Source organism: Prunus mume, linkage group LG1, assembly GCF_029339155.1.
Source record: "Prunus mume cultivar Tortuosa linkage group LG1, ASM2933915v1, whole genome shotgun sequence".
NCBI lineage: Eukaryota > Viridiplantae > Streptophyta > Magnoliopsida > Rosales > Rosaceae > Prunus > Prunus mume.
The window spans coordinates 19,584,188-19,602,937 of NC_142698.1; the positions used below are offsets into that span (position 1 = coordinate 19,584,188).

The 18,750-nt window shown below is 38.1% G+C and overlaps 3 protein-coding genes and 1 long non-coding RNA gene across 5 annotated transcripts; 3 read left to right on the plus strand and 1 right to left on the minus strand.

Moving 5' to 3' along the window:
- The first annotated feature begins 396 nt into the window (after window positions 1-396).
- On the plus strand, window positions 397-3,936 carry LOC103318747 (uncharacterized). Its single transcript, XM_089044247.1, is given in 3 exon segments — window positions 397-544; window positions 1,816-2,821; window positions 2,824-3,936. Coding segments are annotated over 2 exon segments (1,812 nt in total). The 5' UTR covers window positions 397-544; window positions 1,816-1,854; the 3' UTR covers window positions 3,669-3,936.
- A 931-nt stretch (window positions 3,937-4,867) lies between these two features.
- LOC103318871 (tryptophan--tRNA ligase, cytoplasmic-like) lies at window positions 4,868-9,292 on the minus strand. Its single transcript, XM_089048418.1, has 10 exons — window positions 9,175-9,292; window positions 8,534-8,595; window positions 8,104-8,244; window positions 7,565-7,615; window positions 7,393-7,454; window positions 6,918-6,999; window positions 5,844-5,924; window positions 5,429-5,500; window positions 5,115-5,183; window positions 4,868-4,999 (listed from the first exon to the last, which is right to left on the minus strand). Exons 1-10 carry the CDS (start codon window positions 9,290-9,292, stop codon window positions 4,868-4,870), a joined length of 870 nt encoding a protein of 289 aa, XP_088904544.1.
- Window positions 9,293-13,481: 4,189 nt separating this feature from the next.
- LOC103318872 (uncharacterized) lies at window positions 13,482-14,954 on the plus strand. Of its 2 annotated transcripts, XR_016122746.1 has the most exons (3): window positions 13,482-13,614; window positions 13,740-13,790; window positions 14,359-14,954. It is a non-coding gene; the product is annotated as an uncharacterized LOC103318872 (long non-coding RNA). The 2 variants fall into 2 exon arrangements; XR_016122744.1 differs by lacking the exon at window positions 13,482-13,614 and having other exon boundaries at window positions 13,653-13,790.
- Window positions 14,955-16,333: 1,379 nt separating this feature from the next.
- LOC103318748 (subtilisin-like protease SBT3) lies at window positions 16,334-18,750 on the plus strand. The gene is given in 3 exon segments (XM_008220178.2): window positions 16,334-16,658; window positions 16,660-18,533; window positions 18,536-18,750. Coding segments are annotated over 3 exon segments (2,295 nt in total). The 5' UTR covers window positions 16,334-16,341; the 3' UTR covers window positions 18,640-18,750.

Consider the following 18,750-nt stretch of genomic DNA (forward strand, 5'->3'; position numbering starts at 1 on the left):
AATTTTTCAACAACTTGTCACCATTGTTGGAAATTGGAAAAGCCCTCACCTAGCCCCAGCTGTGATGAAGAGAAATAAAAAGCAAAGAGGAAAGTGGAAGAGGTGATTAACATCAAAAAGGTTTTGTTTTTTCTTTTTCCCCTTATAATTTTATATTGGAAATGATAAAAATGAAATTATATTAAAATATACGAAACGAATTTTTAAGGTCACATAGAATTATCTTTGTCAATAAAAAAAACCGTCTTTATAAAGTCAGGATTTAAAAAATATTTTTTCAAACAAAATAAGGTAGTTTTTTTTTCTTTATTTTATATTTTTATTTTAATGAGAGAGAACACAAGTAAGGACAGTTTTGTTGATGATGAAATGAAAATGTGTCATTGGGTCGTAAAACCCAAACGAAAAAACAAGAAAAAAAGGTTTTGTCAAGTTTGGTCTATCCCCTCGAATTGCCAGACTCCGAGAGCTTAGAAAGAAGACGACCCGAAACCGGAAAGCACCATCAGCTCAGCAGAAGCAGCATCCCACTTTCACCCACCAGGTCCGCCATTTTCTTCTTTGCTTCTCTATTTTTCTATTTTAATCTTACATATTTATTTTCTACCGCATCCCACAAATAAACCACTTACTTAAAATGAAAAAGAAGAAGCAGAAGCTGTCGATTTCCCTTTCGACGTAATTGTGAGTAAATCATTTTGTTCAATGATTATTCAAAAGGAGAAGAACCCACTTAGTGAAAGTCCTAATTTTTAAAGCCTTTTGGGGTATTGGGATCTGTGGCTTAGTCTGTGGATGCGTTCTGAGAATCCCAATTTTCGTTTCGAAGGGATTTTGGGAATCTTTGGTTTATAATTTCCGTTTTATAAAATTCTCGTTTTGGGTTTGAGTTGGGAATCATATTGGGGCAGAATGTTTCCGTTATGATATAATGGGTTATCCGTGATTTCTCAGTTTATTGTCTACTAGGTAATCACCAGTGTCTCAAATGGTCACATTGACTGCTTTGGTGAGCGTTACCATTTTTTGCAGTCGAGTCTGGTCTTATGGTGATTCTCATTGGACCTGCGTTGTGTTGGATGGCTAATGAATTGGAACTCGTGGAGTTCCTATAAGACTGTTAAGCCATGCTTTAAGGCTTGTGTGTTTGCCGTCAGCCTGGGTATGAGGAAATTGATGTCATGGGTGAAGAAGGAACGAGGTGTTATGTAGCGTGACTATGTTATCCGTAGATTCTGTGGCAAATGCAAATTGACTCTGCTGTCAGAGCAAGAGTGATAGGGAGTTTTAGTGCAGTTAATTGCATTAAAAATGGTGTAATCCTCATTTGAATCGCTTGTTGCATGTGGGTCCAACACAAGTAAGTTCAATAATGTTAGAGTCAAAATTTCAAATTTAGGTCAAGAAGTGAGTTTTGCTGTCATTTCACATTTGCTTAAACATTGATACCAGTTATTAAGAAAAATTTGCTCATGGGGTTCTCTTTTGTCTCACAGGTGAGTTAATAGTTTTTCTTTTCCTGTAAAGGATATATGGTTCATCAACACCGAAGAGCCAAAAGGATATACCTTGAATTACTATTCTATATCAGAAGCACCCCTCGCTTATAACTATTTATTAGTTAGTACTGGTATGATTCTTCCCATTTGTGTCTCCTGTTTTTTCAAGTTATGCATGGGTGTGGTCACGTGCACACACACATACACACAAATGCTGTTTCCGTGTTCTTTTGTCCTTCCACTGCTGTATCCATGTATGACAGGAGGTTTCATGTGGTGCAGGTGCTTACAATATCCATTTCTGGCGAATTTTCAGTCTCTTTCAGGATGCGGAGAACCCTTAGAATCATGTGACATGTCTGGTACTGCTCGTGGATACATGGAAGATCATTCTTTACCTGCACCAGACACTTCTCTTAGCTTGACAGAATATGTATTAGATTTAGCTATTGGGCAAGAATTTCCTGATGTTGAAACTTGCCGAAGAAGATTGAAGAATATTGCCCTAGTACAGCATTTTGATCTTCGTATAGTGAAATCAGATCGTAGCCGTTTTATAGCCAAGTGCTCCAAAGAAGGTTGTCCATGGCGTGTTCATGTAGCAAAATGTCCGGGAGTTCCAACTTTTACAGTAAGAACCCTGCATGGTGAGCATACTTGTGAAGGAGTTCTCAACCTTCATCATCAGCAAGCATCAGTAGGTTGGGTTGCTAGGTCTGTAGAAGCACGGGTTCGGGATAATCCACGATATAAGCCAAAAGAGATCCTGCAAGATATCCGTGATCAGCATGGAGTTGCTGTTTCTTACATGCAAGCTTGGCGTGGTAAGGAGCGTAGCATGGCAGCACTTCATGGAACTTTTGAAGAAGGGTATCGCCTTCTTCCTGCATACTGTGAGCAAATAAGGAAAACCAACCCAGGAAGCATTGCTTCAGTTTTTGCCATTGGACAAGAAAACTGCTTCCACCGTCTCTTTATTTCTTACCGTGCATCAATTTATGGTTTTATACATGCTTGTAGGCCACTTTTAGAACTTGATAGAGCACACCTCAAAGGCAAATACTTGGGTTCCTTACTTTGTGCCGCAGCTGTTGATGCTGATGATGCATTATTTCCACTGGCAATAGCTATCGTTGATGTAGAAAGTGACGAAAATTGGATGTGGTTTATGTCAGAATTGAGAAAACTACTTGGAGTAAGCACTGACAACATGCCTAGACTAACAATACTCTCTGAAAGACAAAGGGGTGTTGTAGAGGCTGTGGAAACTCATTTTCCAAGTGCCTTCCATGGTTTTTGTCTGCGTTATGTCAGTGAAAATTTCGTGATACATTTAAGAATGCGAAGTTGGTGAATATCTTTTGGAATGCTGTTTATGCTCTCACTGCAGTTGAATTTGACAGCAAGATTGCAGAGATGGCAGAGATCTCGCAAGATGTGATACCATGGTTTCAACATTTCCCTCCCCAACTTTGGGCTGTCGCATATTTTGAAGGAGTGAGATATGGCCATTTTACTCTGGGTGTTACAGAGTTGTTGTATAATTGGGCCCTTGAATGCCATGAGCTCCCTATTGTGCAAATGATGGAGCACATTCGTCATCAGTTATCATCTTGGTATAATGATCGTCGGGATATGGGAATGAGGTGGGCATCAATATTAGTACCATCTGCTGAGAAGCGGGTTTTGGAGGCAATGGCTGATGCTCGATGCTATCAAGTACTTCGTGCAAATGAAGTTGAATTTGAGATTGTGTCGACTGAGCGGACAAATATTGTAGATATACAAACTCGTGTGTGCTCATGTCGCCGTTGGCATATATATGGTTTACCTTGTGCACATGCTGCTGCTGCACTTATGTCTTGTGGACACAATGTCCATTTATTTGCTGAGCCTTGGTTCACTGTAGCAAGTTACCGAGAGTCCTATTCACAGATGATTAATCCTATTCCAGATAAGAGCCTATGGAAGGAGCCAGGCGAGGGAACAGAGGGTGGAAGTGCCAATGTTGATATCACAATACGCCCACCCAAGACTCGGCGGCCACCTGGAAGACCCAAAAAGAAGGTCCTTCGTGTAGAGAACTTCAAGCGCCCAAAGAGAGTTGTTCAATGTGGTCGCTGCCATATGTTAGGACATTCTCAAAAGAAATGTACCTTGCCAAGTTGACCTGAATTAGCGTTTGTTAAAATCTTTCTTCCCCCTTTGTTCTGGTTCGTTTATCCTTTCTTTGTTCTAAAAATGCAGTAGGATTAGTGGTGTGTTTGTAATGTTAATGTAATGTTTTAATTAACTATTTAGTTGCGAAATAAGGATTTAGTCCTTTTTTTGGCACAATTCCTTTCACTTATCATGTGCATACAGTGGCAGTATGTGTTTTCTGGATTTACACCAAAGCATGACTAAGTTGTAATGGACATTTGAACATGTTCTTGAGCATTTGTTTCTCTTGTTAGATTGTATTATAATTGTCCAGGCCTAAACATCTAAAGGTTCCATCTGTGATTGATCGATCGTATAGACATCTTTTGCATTTTGGGTTTGATGAATGAATTTTTGCATTTTGGAGTTTCAGGAATGAATTTTCTCCTTTTGGGGTGTCGATAATGAATTTTCAACTGCCGAATCCATTCCAAAATGTGCAATTGATCATCTCCTAAATTACCATTACCAAAGACATAGAAAAATAGGCAATGATTTTGGCATTTAAGGGTTTCAATGATGAATGTATTTTGAGGTTTCATGGTTGAATTATAGTATTTCAAGGTTTCGTTGATGAATTTCATATTTTGGGGCTTTATGAATGAATTTTTGCATTTTAAGGTTTCAATAATTATTTTTGCCCATTACTGTTTCCTCCCTTACATTAACCTTACAATAGATGTGAAAAATACAGCTATCATTCAAAAATATCTGCAGATACAGCACTTTAGGGCACAATATCATACAAAACCAAACTTAAAACCATTGCGCTCAGCTCAAATTGGGTTTCAAATAATGACTGTTGACAAAATATTGTCGCAGACACCGTCACAACTTTTGTGTCTAAATCTAAATTTGGAGAGTACTATCCAGACTAACAGATGACAGTTAACACAAAATTTGTAAGATAAATATTCATAGATGCGTGTGTAAATTTCTTTCTGCCTCAACTCTAGCTGAATATATTGCGTAGGGGCCTCACTGCCATACATGCATCCACCATCTGAAAAATATGCAAAAACGTTCCATCAATCCTTCTAAGTCATAACTGAGATTTCATATAATTCAAAATGTTTGCTTTCAATGCCATGTGCCAACAAGCATCTTTCAAAATCTATATGGGAGGCCAGAATCAGCAGAGTGACAAATAACAATCTATAGAACGATCAATCCTTAGCCCAGAAGCTTACATCAGTCACAGCAGCCCTAGCCCTACGATGTCTTTCAACTAGTTCAGTCAAAACTTGAATAAGCAGTTGCTTAACTTCACCTGTTAGCACGCGTCCTGCACCGTACTCCTATAGTACCCGAAGTAAATTAGCAAAAAAAGCAGGCATCATTTGTACTAACAAAAAAAATTTATTGATTAAAAAAACAAAAAAACAAGTAAGCTCATTAGGATACCAGTCTCACCTTCCTTATCGCTTCGAGTTTATCATCATCATCCATGAAAAAACTGAGATATTTGAATGGTAAATCTACCTGAATAATGTCCGGAAGATAAAATCATTCCTCAATAAGTTACAACGCACCAAGTACTGACAGACAAATCTTATAAGACATGAATCAAATTGGCATGTAAGTGCAGACAGATGAGCAGAATTGTTTTTCTTGCTTGGACAATCTATAATGAGAAGAGAAGGTAGTAGATCCAGCAACAAATAACACTCTCAAACCAAATGGGGAGGACAAATTTCTATTAATAACATGTGAGACAATTCAAACACCTCGAGATTTACTCCATGCTCTCTATGTCCCTCTATTGAATCTTGTCCACCAGAAAATGCATGCCTGTTTATCTGCACACGCACACAAAATACTTTATTTTGTTAATCCTGAAGAATTTTCGGACCATTTGGAGTGTGTGATTTCAGGTAGAAACATTTGGCACTGTGAAACTACGGTTTGGTGGTGTTGGAAAGCTAAGACAAGAGGAGATGCTGGTTTTGGAAAAGGAAGACAGCTATTTGAAGAAACAGAGAAGCATGTTTTTCACAGAGAATTTAAAGGGTTACATTTTGCAACCTTGCATCAATTAAAGACTTTGGTCCTAGCATAAAAGAACATCGATAATGAGTGTGTAACATTCTTAATAAATACAGAGGTTGTACAAATAAACCCACAGCAACAGCAAACGCAAACCTTATTCTTAGTTTCCTTTGCAGAATCAGTTACATAAATGGCAGAATTTGGATCACCGGCCGACATTTTACCGGTCTCACCCTGCAAGTATCCACATTCCAGGAAATATATCAGCAATCACATGCATACCACATCATCCAATTCTGGCATGACCAGTTTCACCGGAAATTATTTGTATAATTTTAAGGCTGAATATTCATGTTACAATAATCAACGTTTTTTTATATTAATTATGGTCCTTGTGAACAATTATATATTCATGTTTATGTGTGAGTGCATGCATACAGGTAGGTGTCTTCAAAATCCACATTAGGGCCTAAACATATCTGCAAACATCAAAATTTAGCACCCCACTGGAAAACATTGGTCAAATGAAACAGAACAGTCTCTAGTGCAAAATCATTGGTCCAATTAAAGACAAAAATCAGAAAAATAAACAGCCAAACAAGTACAGAAAGCCAGATTCTGCATAAAAATCATCAACTAAATTATATCGTATCTTTCTTATCCCTTTTTAAAAACTTAGGAACCACTTTAAGTAGCACACATGTATTCTGCGCCAAAACCATAAAGTACCTGCAGGGCAGGAAGAAAGAAGACTCAATCAATGCAGATTTCTGATATCCAATCCGTAGAGCGACATCTCGTGTCATTCTAAAATAAGGATCCTGGACAAATCAAGAACCAATATAGCATGGTATTAGTAAATAAAAGAAAATAAGAAAAAAAGAATACATTAAAACAAATGAGCACAGAAAGTTACTAAAACTACAATCTCTCAAAAGGTGTTATGTTTAAAGGTGAGGTGGGTCCCTACAAATTTTACCAGGAAAAAGAAAAACACTAACCCTCATATTTCATAGCATGTAAAAAAGGAAAAAGTCTCCCAGAAAGTAACCAATATATGTTCTCCTGAGTAGTAACAGAACTTGCACAATAATACTAACATAAATTTACTGTACACTGCTATCAAGGGCACATAAACCATACAAATCTATAAAAACTAAAAAAACTTGACCACTTTCAATCATTAGTTAACATTTCATGTCTGAGAATTATTCATATCATTTATACCTGGTCAATTGTGCAGGGAATTAAGCAACGAAGATTGTCTTGGCCACCGACAGATGTGGAAAGGAACTTGGAAATGATGGAACTGCCTGCATTAACACATAACCACATTGGAGCTCCTTAACATGTTTTCAGCATACTCTCACATCCATATGCTATCTAACAGAGTCACATCAAAGAAACAGAAAAAATGGAGATTTCAGAAAAGAAATTTTTTTTTTTGATGGAGCTCAGACTTGGACTAAGCAATGTTTTGTTTCTTTGCCAGTTACAGTTGACTGGCAGAGTGTCAACCATAAGAGCTCAAAGGAAAGAATAAGCACTTATGAGCTTAATCAAACTTACAAGAGGTGATGTTTCATGAAAGTATAAAAAACAGAATAAATATTAGCTTCACTATTTTTTTTGGAACTAATCAGAAACAACAAACAAAAATTACATGATTCACTATCATAAGCAGCATAGCCAAGGAAAATACCTGCACAGGTGGAAAACTTTTCCTACATGATCTTCACGGGTGAAACCAAAAATTCCAACAACCTGGATAGATGATTACAGAAAGTCAAATAAAGAGGTACACAAAATATCTATAAAAGGAAGGAAAATCAGTACAGAAAATAATGCTCCATGGGGAAAAGATTGTAAATCACCTTATTATATGTGACACACTTTCCAACCTTCACCATGTTCTTGTAGAAGGACTGCATAGAAAATTAAACATAAAATCAGCCAGCAAAAGTTATAACACAAACTTACACACAATATTCATGAATGATAGAATCACGCTCCCATCAAAGTTTAAAAACAGAAGGTTCCCCATCGAAGCTTGTCAAGTAGTTTGCATCTCATACGGTGATCACTTGGTGGAACATCCAACATGAACTTTAAATTCATGAGGCCCTTTTACGTAAATTCATTAAGAAACTCAGGATTTTAAAGCCAACAAGATTTTCCTATTAAAAAAAAGAGGCTTGCATAGAAGCCCGAAATCTCAAACCCCTTCAACTTGGGCAGAAAAGTAAATAAAGGCTTGAATAGCACACTCTAGGCCATTGATAAAAAATTGAAACACAAACTTAACAACATGTCGACATGCAGAAGTATTAAATTAGTATTGGACTTAAACGTATATATGTGTTATTTACCCATCAACATAATCAAAATCCGAGAAGATGAAGGTTCTTGTTACGTCAAAACCACAGGCAATAATGTCTTTGGCATTCTCCCTGGTGAGTCTCTGGCTCTCTTCCACGGTCAGATTTTTCCACATGCATTTCTCATCATCAGTAAGTTGAATAACAAGAGGAACCTTAAGGCCTCTTGCAAATATCTGCAAAAAGCATTCGGTGATAACTATTCACAAATTTACTATACAAAGACACTGATTATATATACATATATACATATGAGTGTGTACATAGCAGTCTCATCATCTGCCTCTTAAACCCTAGCCACAAAAAGATAAGCAGAAAGCAAGGTAGTAATAACTGTGTTGGAAAATTTAATATTAACTAATATTGATTTTCCTATTTGAATAGAAATTAATAAAATCCATTGGGTTAAAGACATGACCCTTGGGTTAAAGACATCTTCACATGGGGGGTGACAACTCTTCAAACCAAGGGATGCATTGTTTGCCTTTTCAGATAAGGATACCTTTTTGGAAAGGGTATTTCATCATCTATAAATAGATCAATCTTCATGCAGTTTTAAAAATTCAGTTTAATTCTCTACATACAGACTTTCACATATAGAAAGCATTAGAGTTTTCATAAAGAGAGGTTCCTGCATAATTTGGTTCAAAGTTCCTTGTGAATTGCAGTGCTTCTTTCACAAGGAGGAGTCGTTGTATCCTAGGAGGCGAACGCTAGTGAACCATAAGCACCAGTGTGGGGCGTAATTCGTCTTAAGGTCAGAGTGTCCAACACTTGCCTCGACTCAATTAAGGTTCTTCTAATTCAATTCTCCTTTTGTAAAAATCTGTTTTATGTGCAGTATTTATTTTATAGCAATTTAGCACTCATATTTCTAACAAACTGAACATGAAGGGGATAAGATGAACCAAATGCAATACCTCAGAGGAAGGCCCTCTTCCAGTGTACAAATAGAACTTCTCTCCTCACTCATATGCACCAAGAATTTCATTCAAGTCCCTGCACTCGCATACAGTCCACTATCAACTTCACTTCTATATTTTTTTTGTTTAAAAATGTCAAATTTATAATGATTGAAAACCAAAGACAACGAGAGATAGAGAGACCTGTGGGCGAAGAAGACGCGAGGGGGAACACGTGGGGAGCACGTGAGGTGAGGCGGTGGATACGGTCGACGAGCGATCGGTCGATTTTGAACTGGTCAATGAGCTTGTCGTAGTTCATTTTCCGACCACCGTTGGCCCGACACCGTCCATGGATTCACTACCTGCTCTTCTCCTCCCCCCTCCTCTCTCGGCGGCTATTTTCTTTCTCTCTTTTCTGAGGGCATTTTGGTGTTTTTCATGACTTCCACATTTTATTATTCATTTCATTTCCCCTTTGACGACGTAACATACAAGAAGAGAAGGCCCAAAAACCTCAACCCAAGAGCACTTGACATTGAAGAAGAGAGTGAAGATGATGATGGGCCGTTGAAGGAAGGAGAAGTGAGCTGCTCCAATGGTGTTGACTTGGAGTCTCCAACTTTCTGTAAACAAGAGCAAGAGGAATGTATCTGTATTACCACGCCAAAGGAGCGCAGGTGCAATGCAAAGCTTGATCCTTTTTTTTTCAAGTATAAGAAAAGGAGCACTCTTGATCGCTATGTGTTAACATATAAGAGAAGGAAACCCAAAAGCCTCTATACTTGTTATACATTTACGTATAAGAGGAGGAAACCCAGAATTCTGTATGCTCGTTCAACTGGTTCATCTTGAGACCTATACTGAATCTTGATAGCTACAGGTAGGAGAAAACATCTTCCTCTTGAATCTTGAGTGCATTTGGTTCTTGCTGTTTGAGTTCTGAGTTTCATATGCTTCCGTTATGATTTTTAGTATGCTTAGTATTAATTTAGGGACACCATATGATTCTTCATCTAGTATTAATTTCAGCTCACATATCATTTTGCCTTCTCAGGCAAGAATTCACGATTATTTTCTTCCAATTTGGGTTAAGATCGCTCAGGAGTCTGTAGATTTAGAAGTTCCCCAAAAGAGCATCTCCAACCGATGTGTCAAAAGTACTACATAGACATTTAATGGCTAGAAATAACATCTCACATTACTCTAACTGATGCGTCAAAGCTGATATGGAATGAAGGCTGGAGGTTGAGATGTTATTTTTGACATTCCAAAAACAAGATGTCAAATGAATATTTTATTATTTTTAAAGATAGTTGGTTGTTACTTTCATTTATTATTTTCCTTTTTATATTATTTTTCTTCTTTATCTTAAATGATTTGACTGTTACAATAATTATTTATTTGACATATCGGGTGAAGTGTAAAACTGTGTAAATGTCAAATTGCCACATCAGCTGTCAAATTTAAATTTGATGTTTGGTATTTGACATCTCCCTTGGAGATGCTCTAAGTAGTGTTTCTTTAAGAAATTACTCCGTTTGGTTCACCTAACAAATTTGAGGGGAAATCACTTCCCATGTCATTTCCCAATGGATGGAAAATGGAAGATTCATTTCCCATGTTTGGCAATACCAGGAAAGTAATTGAGAGATATCACTTTATTTCTTTTCCCATATTTGTTTTGAGTAGGAATGGAAAACAATATTTGTATAATTTTTTAGTTATACCCATATTAAATTAAATTAAAAAAAGAAAGCATTTAATGATATATTGTAATTCTAAATTGTTAATGAGGACACAATGGTCATGAAAAATGTGCATTTAATATTAACTTATTTTTCCAAACTTTCCCATGAGAAGGGAAAACAAAACCCAAGTTGGGAGGAGGTTTTCACTTTCCCCCGTACTTTCCCATGAGCAAGGCAACCATTTTTCATGCTTGAACTTACCAAACATGGGAAAGCAATTGATTTTCCATCCCAAGCCTCTTTTCCCATTAACCAAACGGGGCCAAAATATTCTCACTAAAGAACTCCAGTACTTATAAGGGAATTAATTGGTGTGGTTAATGCCAATTAGCAAAAGATAAGTGTTCGAGGTAGGAAGACAATCTCTTGTCGATTGGAGGAACTTATACTTTAATCAATTAAAACTAAGGGGTATATTCAATCCATACTTATAAAGACTTTTTTTAAGTGAGTGACTTTCATAGAGTTGACAAATTCTTAAATACTTTCATAGAGTTGTTAAAAGTTACTAGTAAATTGGCAAGACTTTTGTCTTAACAATTAGCCTTTAAAAAGTATGGAAAAGTCATTCATTTAATAAGCTTTTTAAAAGTCACAACTGGATACCAATACTTTTAACTACTTTTTAAAAGTCACAATTGAATACCACTAGACTTTTATTAACTCTTTAGAAATCTAAATTGAATACCTCCACTTTAAACTCTATAAAAGTCATTAAAAGTTTGAATTTGATACATGAGACAATCTAGTCATATGATCTACTGTTTCAAGTGTAATAATACAAGTTAACAAACAATCTTAGTATAAAGAAGGCCATTATTCTCCTCAAGTATACTTTTGTGGCCTATATTCTTGTTCTGTCGTCTTGAGGGCAAATTTATTTGGAGCCCTGCTCCAGATGGTTCATTTTCAGTTAAGTCAGTTACTTGGACTGATGCCTTTCTTCCTTGTTGAAAAAAAAATTGTGGAATTTTTGCTTTTAATCGTCGTCTGTTTCAAGATTTGTGCTTTTACTATTTCTATTTGGATACCATTCTGTTTACAACTATTTGAATGCTCTGGTTTGGTCTTTTGAGTGTTAGTAGTCTCTTTGGTGAAACAAATTTTGGTTCTTTGTTGGCAACTGTGAGAAACATTGTGATGCAATTTTTTTTAAATGATGGAAGGCCAATGTTGTGCCTGTAATTTCCATTGCGACGAAGTGTTTGGTATGGATGGCTTATTGTGGAAACTTCAAATTGAAACCTCCTGGCTAACGAACAATTTATCAAGCTAAATTTTGATGCTTTTTATTCAGAGCTTTAAGAGATCTTCATGTTTAATCTATGGACATAGAGACACTATCTATCTTTGTGTCAGCATGGTTTTTTACTCTGCGTGATTCATATTCTCAAACAGAGAATCCAATGGTTGATTGATAAATGCATCACGGTAGTAAAAACTTAAGTTAAATCTGTAGGGTTAATATTCATTAAATCCTTCATTGGCAGCATTTGGTTGGCAATGGCATTTTGCAGAATCGAGATGGTGGGTATGAATGATCATCAGATCAGCTGTTTGGTTTTGAGTGGGAAATATGGATCATCATCACATTCACACACCAGCTGCAACCTTGGACAAAGATGATGATGTTGAGGAAACAGCAACACTCAGCCACACTCAAAATTCGGCGGCCAGCAGCTGCAGCAGCAGGCTCTCTCATCTTCCGACAGGAGGAGAAGATGAAGAAGATCCAACGACTCTGATCAGGGTGAGGGCCCAACAACATCCTCCGGTCACCTACTTGATGGGCCCCAACTCGCTGCTCCGACATGTCTTGCGAAACTACTGTACACGTAACTCTCTTCTCTATGAATCAGAGCGTTTCATTTACAATGGGAATAGGGTTCGCCAAAACCACACTCCGGCCGATTTGGGAATGGAGGACGGTGATGCCATTGCAATGTCCCACATGTTGGGTGGTGGGGCTGCTGTTACTTAATTAAACCCATATCTTTGTGTAACGTACTATTTAGTATTTACTTTGTATTGCTTTTTTTTTTTTGGTCAAGGAGATGCTTCATTGAAATAAAGAGAAACCAATATAAAGTCTCCAGGAGGGAGGGTACAATCCCTCCACTCAACCAGATAACAATAAGGCAAAGAGAAACGGAACTAGCAAAGAAAACTTAGTTAGGTCATCCACTATGACATCACCATCGGGTGCATGTCAGCCTCTAACCCATCTGAACTAGGAGCTAGGAGGGCAGGGAAGCCCATTCGCCTGCAGAATAAAAACCAAGTAAGATGGGGGTCTGTGTAGCCAGACATCCTTGCTCATCCTCCGTCTTCGTAGAAAAAAGAAAAAGAGAAAGTGGATAGCTGGGTTTTCATCTTCTTTTTTTTTCTTTTTTTCTTTTTTACGTAAGGGGGGATTCTTGGAGTGTAGAGCATTTGTCTTTTTTGTAAGTAAAAAAATAAAATAAAATAAAGCTAGCTTCTTGAAAATCTGAGATATTAAATTTATTAAATTAGGAATTTCTTAAACACGTAACAGGATCATGTGCTCTTTGCCATTGTATCTCTCCTCTTAATTTAAAGATGAAATACATTCACCCAAAATATATGGGAAGCTGCTTTTTAGCAGATGCTGGTTATGCTAGTTGATCACAGCAGAGGGTTCGTCCTTTACATTCAAGTTCGAATATTCCTCATCGTAGGGTAGATTATAGCTTCTATTAAAAAAGTATAGATGTGCTTCCAATTAATTGACTAAAAGACAAAAAGTTTGATCTCCCTTTCTGTCTCCCTCCTCTCTCATGTCAGGACGACTAAAATGGAACTCTGAGCAATATTTGAATAAGAAGTACCATCAAGCTTTCACCAAAATGTACCATCAGTCACATGACTAAAGGTTTTTATGTTTTTTCCCTCTCTCTTTTGTTTTGGGTTGTGGAAAATCTATGTGTGTGTTTTTTGTTTTAAAGAAAAAAATAATAATTTGGTTTTGTGTTTAAATTGTTGTCCTTTTGATGGCAGGTCTCTCATTTGGGCACTCACAGACTTGACTCATCATCTCTGCAAAAAAAGGTAATTCTTTTTTGAAAATCTCGTTTTTGTTTGAGAAAATTTCTGAATGTGTTGGGTTATATCAACTTGTTTTTGTATGAGAAAGTTTCTGAATGTGTTGGTTTATCTCAACTTACAAGGTGAAATTTTGTCTACATTTCGGTTGTTTTAGGCGCTTCTTCTCATCACATCACTTTGGGTTTTTCTTCTTTTTTGGTTTATTTTGCTGTTTTGTTTTGTTTTGTTTTTGTCTTTCTTCACTTTTGTTGGATGGATGGACTTCTTGTTGGTTTGTTTGGGGTTTGATTTCTGTGATTTGGAGGGGGTTTACTTTTCATACTAGGGGAGCTGATTAGTCTTGCAAAGAGTCAGATTCAGAACGTGTTTTTCAATGTCTTCGATTGGGCATTTTGTATCTAAAATAGTCTACATTGTGATTTTTCTTCTGTATTGATCAATTTATCAGATGTATATTGGTTTATGGGTTTCCCTTGTTTGTTTTAAAAATCTTTGTATGCATTGGTTCTTACAACTTATAAGCACAATAATATTCTAATTCTAAATGTGGATTTTCATTTGGGGTTTACAGAACACTGATTGATCACTGTGGGAATGGATGATCACGTACCAACAATCACCCATGAATTGCTCATCAGGCTCTCTCTTCCGAAAGAAGAAGATGATGCGATTCTTCTCAAGATTCAGTCTCAACAGCATCCTGACATCTCCTACATGACCAGCCCCAGTCTGCCTCTTGGACATGTACTTCGAGATTACTGTAGACGTTTTTACCTACACTACGAAGCAGTACGTTTCCTTTATGATGGTCAGAGAAAAGGATACCCCGGAACAGCATGAGATGGAGAATGAGGATGTTATTGATGCAATGTTGGATCAGATTGCAGGCGGTGGCCATGTTCTTTGATCTATTTTATTTAGCTGCTGCTATGAACTAAGTCATTTTGGAGCGTCCCCTTGTTATTTTCTTCTCAATGATCATTGGCCGCCTTGACTGGAAAGCAGTCATTAGTATGTTCAATTATCGAATTGCTAGAATATTATCATCAGTTTGGGTCCTCATTAGTCATCACTATGCAACCAAACACCCACTCTCTAAACAACCAGAAGTTCATTTAATAACAATCTATATGCATTAAATAATGAGATATGCAGGGAGTTTGGAGAGGTTTGGAATTTGGAAATAGGGAATTGAATGATATTTGACTAGAATACATGGTACAACTACCTGTGTGGCTGCTTCATTGTCTTCATTTGTTTGTAACGGTTGGTATTACGAGTACATACCAAGCGTTTGAAGTTGAACGCCACAGTCCATAGATATATATAGCTTCTAAGAAGCTGCAGTGCAGGCTGAGGCATTGTTTGTGTTGTGGGAATATGGATATGGACAGACGAACATCCACCCAGGAATCTCATCAGGCTCTCTCTTGTGAAAGAAGAAGATCCTGTAATTCTCAAGCTGCAAAAAGAAGATGAACGTAAACATCTTGTGAACGTAAACATCTTTTTATGAAGTGTGCCGCTGAAATATCTGATTCGAGATTATTGTGAATGTAAACATCTTGTTTATGAAGAAATGAGTTTCCTTTTCGATGGAAAAAGGATAAACGAAAGCCAAACTCCAGAACAGTTGGAAATGGAGGACGATGATGTTATTGATGTTATGTCCGATGAGTTTGGTGGCCAGGCCTGCCCATGATCTCTCTGTTGTTCACGTTCCATTTATTTTCTGTTTGGACATATATTATAGAATCCTCCACTTGCATGGGTTCTGTTTTTTCTTTGTTCTCTTTCAATTTATTTGATTCCTCCTATAAAATAAAATTTTGACTGAGCTCAGATTAGCTTAAGACATGTTTTTCTTTTGTTGCTTGCACTTATTTTATTCTCAGTTTAAAAATGAATTCATTGACGGAGATTACCACTCTGAATCTGATTATATTTGAAGTAGTGCAATGCAAAACCCGGCCTAAATGAAATAATAATAACCAAGGTGCTTGGTACTATTTGGTGTTTGGTGTTTGGTCTTATCCATTCCCTCTTTTGTTCCTTGTCAGTGCTGCCAAGCCAATGGCAACAATTGAGCTTAATTACGTTGTGAGTTGCTGGAATATCCCAATCCATGTCCTACTTCAAAATTGGACTCGACTCAATTAGGAGCTAGCAGACGATTAACCTCAATAATTTGACAGCTAGCATGCCGATTAAAGATGTTATTCAAAACCAACTACTTGGTCTTGATAAGCTTTGTTCTAGACTCTCTTAATTATTGACACCTAAATAAAGATCCTATGCCATGTTGTGAGACTTAGCTAGTTTTTACTAGCACCACCACCACCACCAACTAATTTTCTTGTTTAGTGCTAAACGTTGATGGTATCAATTACACAGAAGCCGGCCCCTAATGTTCATTTCTTGGCATTTTCTGTATCTTTTTGTTTTTCTTCGTTTCATTCACAAAATGGCAACTCACATTCACAGGCACAGCCCTACTATATATACAGTGTAAATCCATTGCAACATAAGCAAAGCTCTCATTGCAATAGAAACAATGGGGCATCATCATAATGGGGTTCCTCTTCCTTTCATTTTCTCTCTTGTTGGATTGTTTCTGTTGGCTCTGCATGTTAACATGTCTTCAGCAGCAGAGCGGTCGACTCATATCGTCCACATGGACAAGTCTCTCATGCCCAAGTCCTACGCTAGTCATCAACATTGGTACTCTTCCATTGTTGATTCTTTCAAAGCTCAAATTCCCACCTCATCGGATGGCCACAAAATCTCACCATCCCTTCTGTACACCTATGACAATGCCTTTCATGGGTTCAGTGCGGTTCTGTCTGCAGAGGAATTGGAGACTCTAAAAAATTCCCGGTTTCGTCTCAGCTTACAGTGACAAGTCCATTACACTTGACACCACCCATACCACTCAATTTCTCTCCCTCAATCCTTCCACCGGTCTCTGGCCTGCTTCCAATTATGGGGAAGACATCATCATTGGTGTCATTGATACTGGGGTCTGGCCAGAGAGTAAGAGCTTCAGAGATGATGGTATGACCAAGAAACTTCCAGCTAGGTGGAAAGGAACATGTGAGGTTGGACAAGAGTTCAATTCCTCTCTTTGTAACTTTAAATTGATCGGAGCTAGATACTTCAACAAGGGTGTCATGGCTGCAAATCCTGGTGTCACACTTAGCATGAACTCTGCTAGAGACTCTCAAGGGCACGGGACACATACATCTTCCACAGCTGCAGGAAACTATGTAGATGATGCATCTTATTTTGGTTATGCTAAAGGAACAGCTAGAGGCGTAGCACCACGTTCCAGACTTGCCATGTACAAGGTTAGCTGGGATGAGGGTCGTTATGCCTCTGATGTCCTAGCTGGTATGGACCAAGCTATAGCCGACGGTGTGGATGTTATTTCGATCTCCTCGGGCTTTGATAGCGTGCCATTGTATGAGGATCCTGTAGCCATAGCTTCTTTTGCAGCCATGGAGAAGGGTGTGGTGGTTTCAACTTCTGCAGGAAACGAAGGCCCCAGCCTTGGGACATTGCACAATGGCATCCCTTGGGTCTTGACTGTTGCAGCAGGCACAGTGGACCGCTCATTTGGTGGAACATTAACCCTCGGCAATGGGTTAACCATTACTGGATTTACCTTGTTCCCAACAAATGCCATAGTAGAAAACTTTCCACTGGTTTACAACAAGACCTTCTCAGCATGCAACTCAACAGAATTGCTATCAAGTGCCCCAGATGCAATCATCATATGCGATGACAGTTGGCCTATTCGTAGCCAATTATTTAGTATAATTCAATCACAGGTTGTTGGAGCCATTTTTATCTCCAATGATCCTGATATACTTGAGTTAGGATATGTTGCATCTCCTAGTGTTGTGGTAAATCCAAAGGATGCACCGCCTGTGATCAAATATGCAAAAAAAAGTGCTAAGCCTACTGTCAGCATCAAATTCCAACAAACGTTGATTAGGACAAAGCCTGCACCGGCTGCTGCTTTTTACACTTCAAGAGGTCCTTCGCCAAGTTATCCGAGCATCCTGAAGCCGGACATAATGGCACCAGGGTCATTAGTTTTGGCTTCTTGGGCTCCCAAGGTTCCAGCCGGCCAAATTGGCTTCAATGTGCACTTACCTAGTGACTACAATTTGATATCCGGGACATCCATGTCTTGTCCTCATGCTTCAGGTGTGGCTGCCCTATTGAAAGGTGCGCACCCAGAATGGAGCGCAGCAGCAATTAGGTCTGCTTTGATGACCACGGCCAACCCCTTGGACAATACCAACAATCCAATTCGTGACGATGGTGATAATTTCAACATCGCTTCGCCATTAGCTATGGGAGCAGGTCAGATTGATCCTAATAGAGCACTTGAACCGGGCTTAATATATGATGCAACCCCACAAGACTATGTCAATCTGTTATGCTCCACTAATTTTACCCGGAAGCAGATCTTAGCCATCACCAGATCACATGCCTACGATTGTTCCAACCCATCTTGCGATCTTAACTATCCATCATTTATCACCTTGTACAACGACCATCACAAAACCAAGACAAAGGTTCAAAAATTTCAGAGGACCGTAACTAACGTGGGAGAAGGTGCAGCTAGGTACAAGGCTGCTGTGATTGCTCCAAAGGGTTCTAAGGTGACAGTCTCACCAGAGATACTGATCTTTGGGGAGACATATGAGAAGCAAAGCTTTACAGTGACTATAAAATACAGGCGAAAAAGAAAGGAACTGTTTCATCCGGTGCACTTGTTTGGATAGAACAAAATGGAAAATACACTGTGAGGAGCCCCATTGTAGTGTCACCTCTTGTTTGAGTTGATGCTTAATGGTCATGCCTCAGAGGCTTGGCAATTTAGATGAGAATAAATTTTTTAAGTAATCCACATTCTATGCATGCTAAGAGTTTGAAATTGAGAAAATTAAAA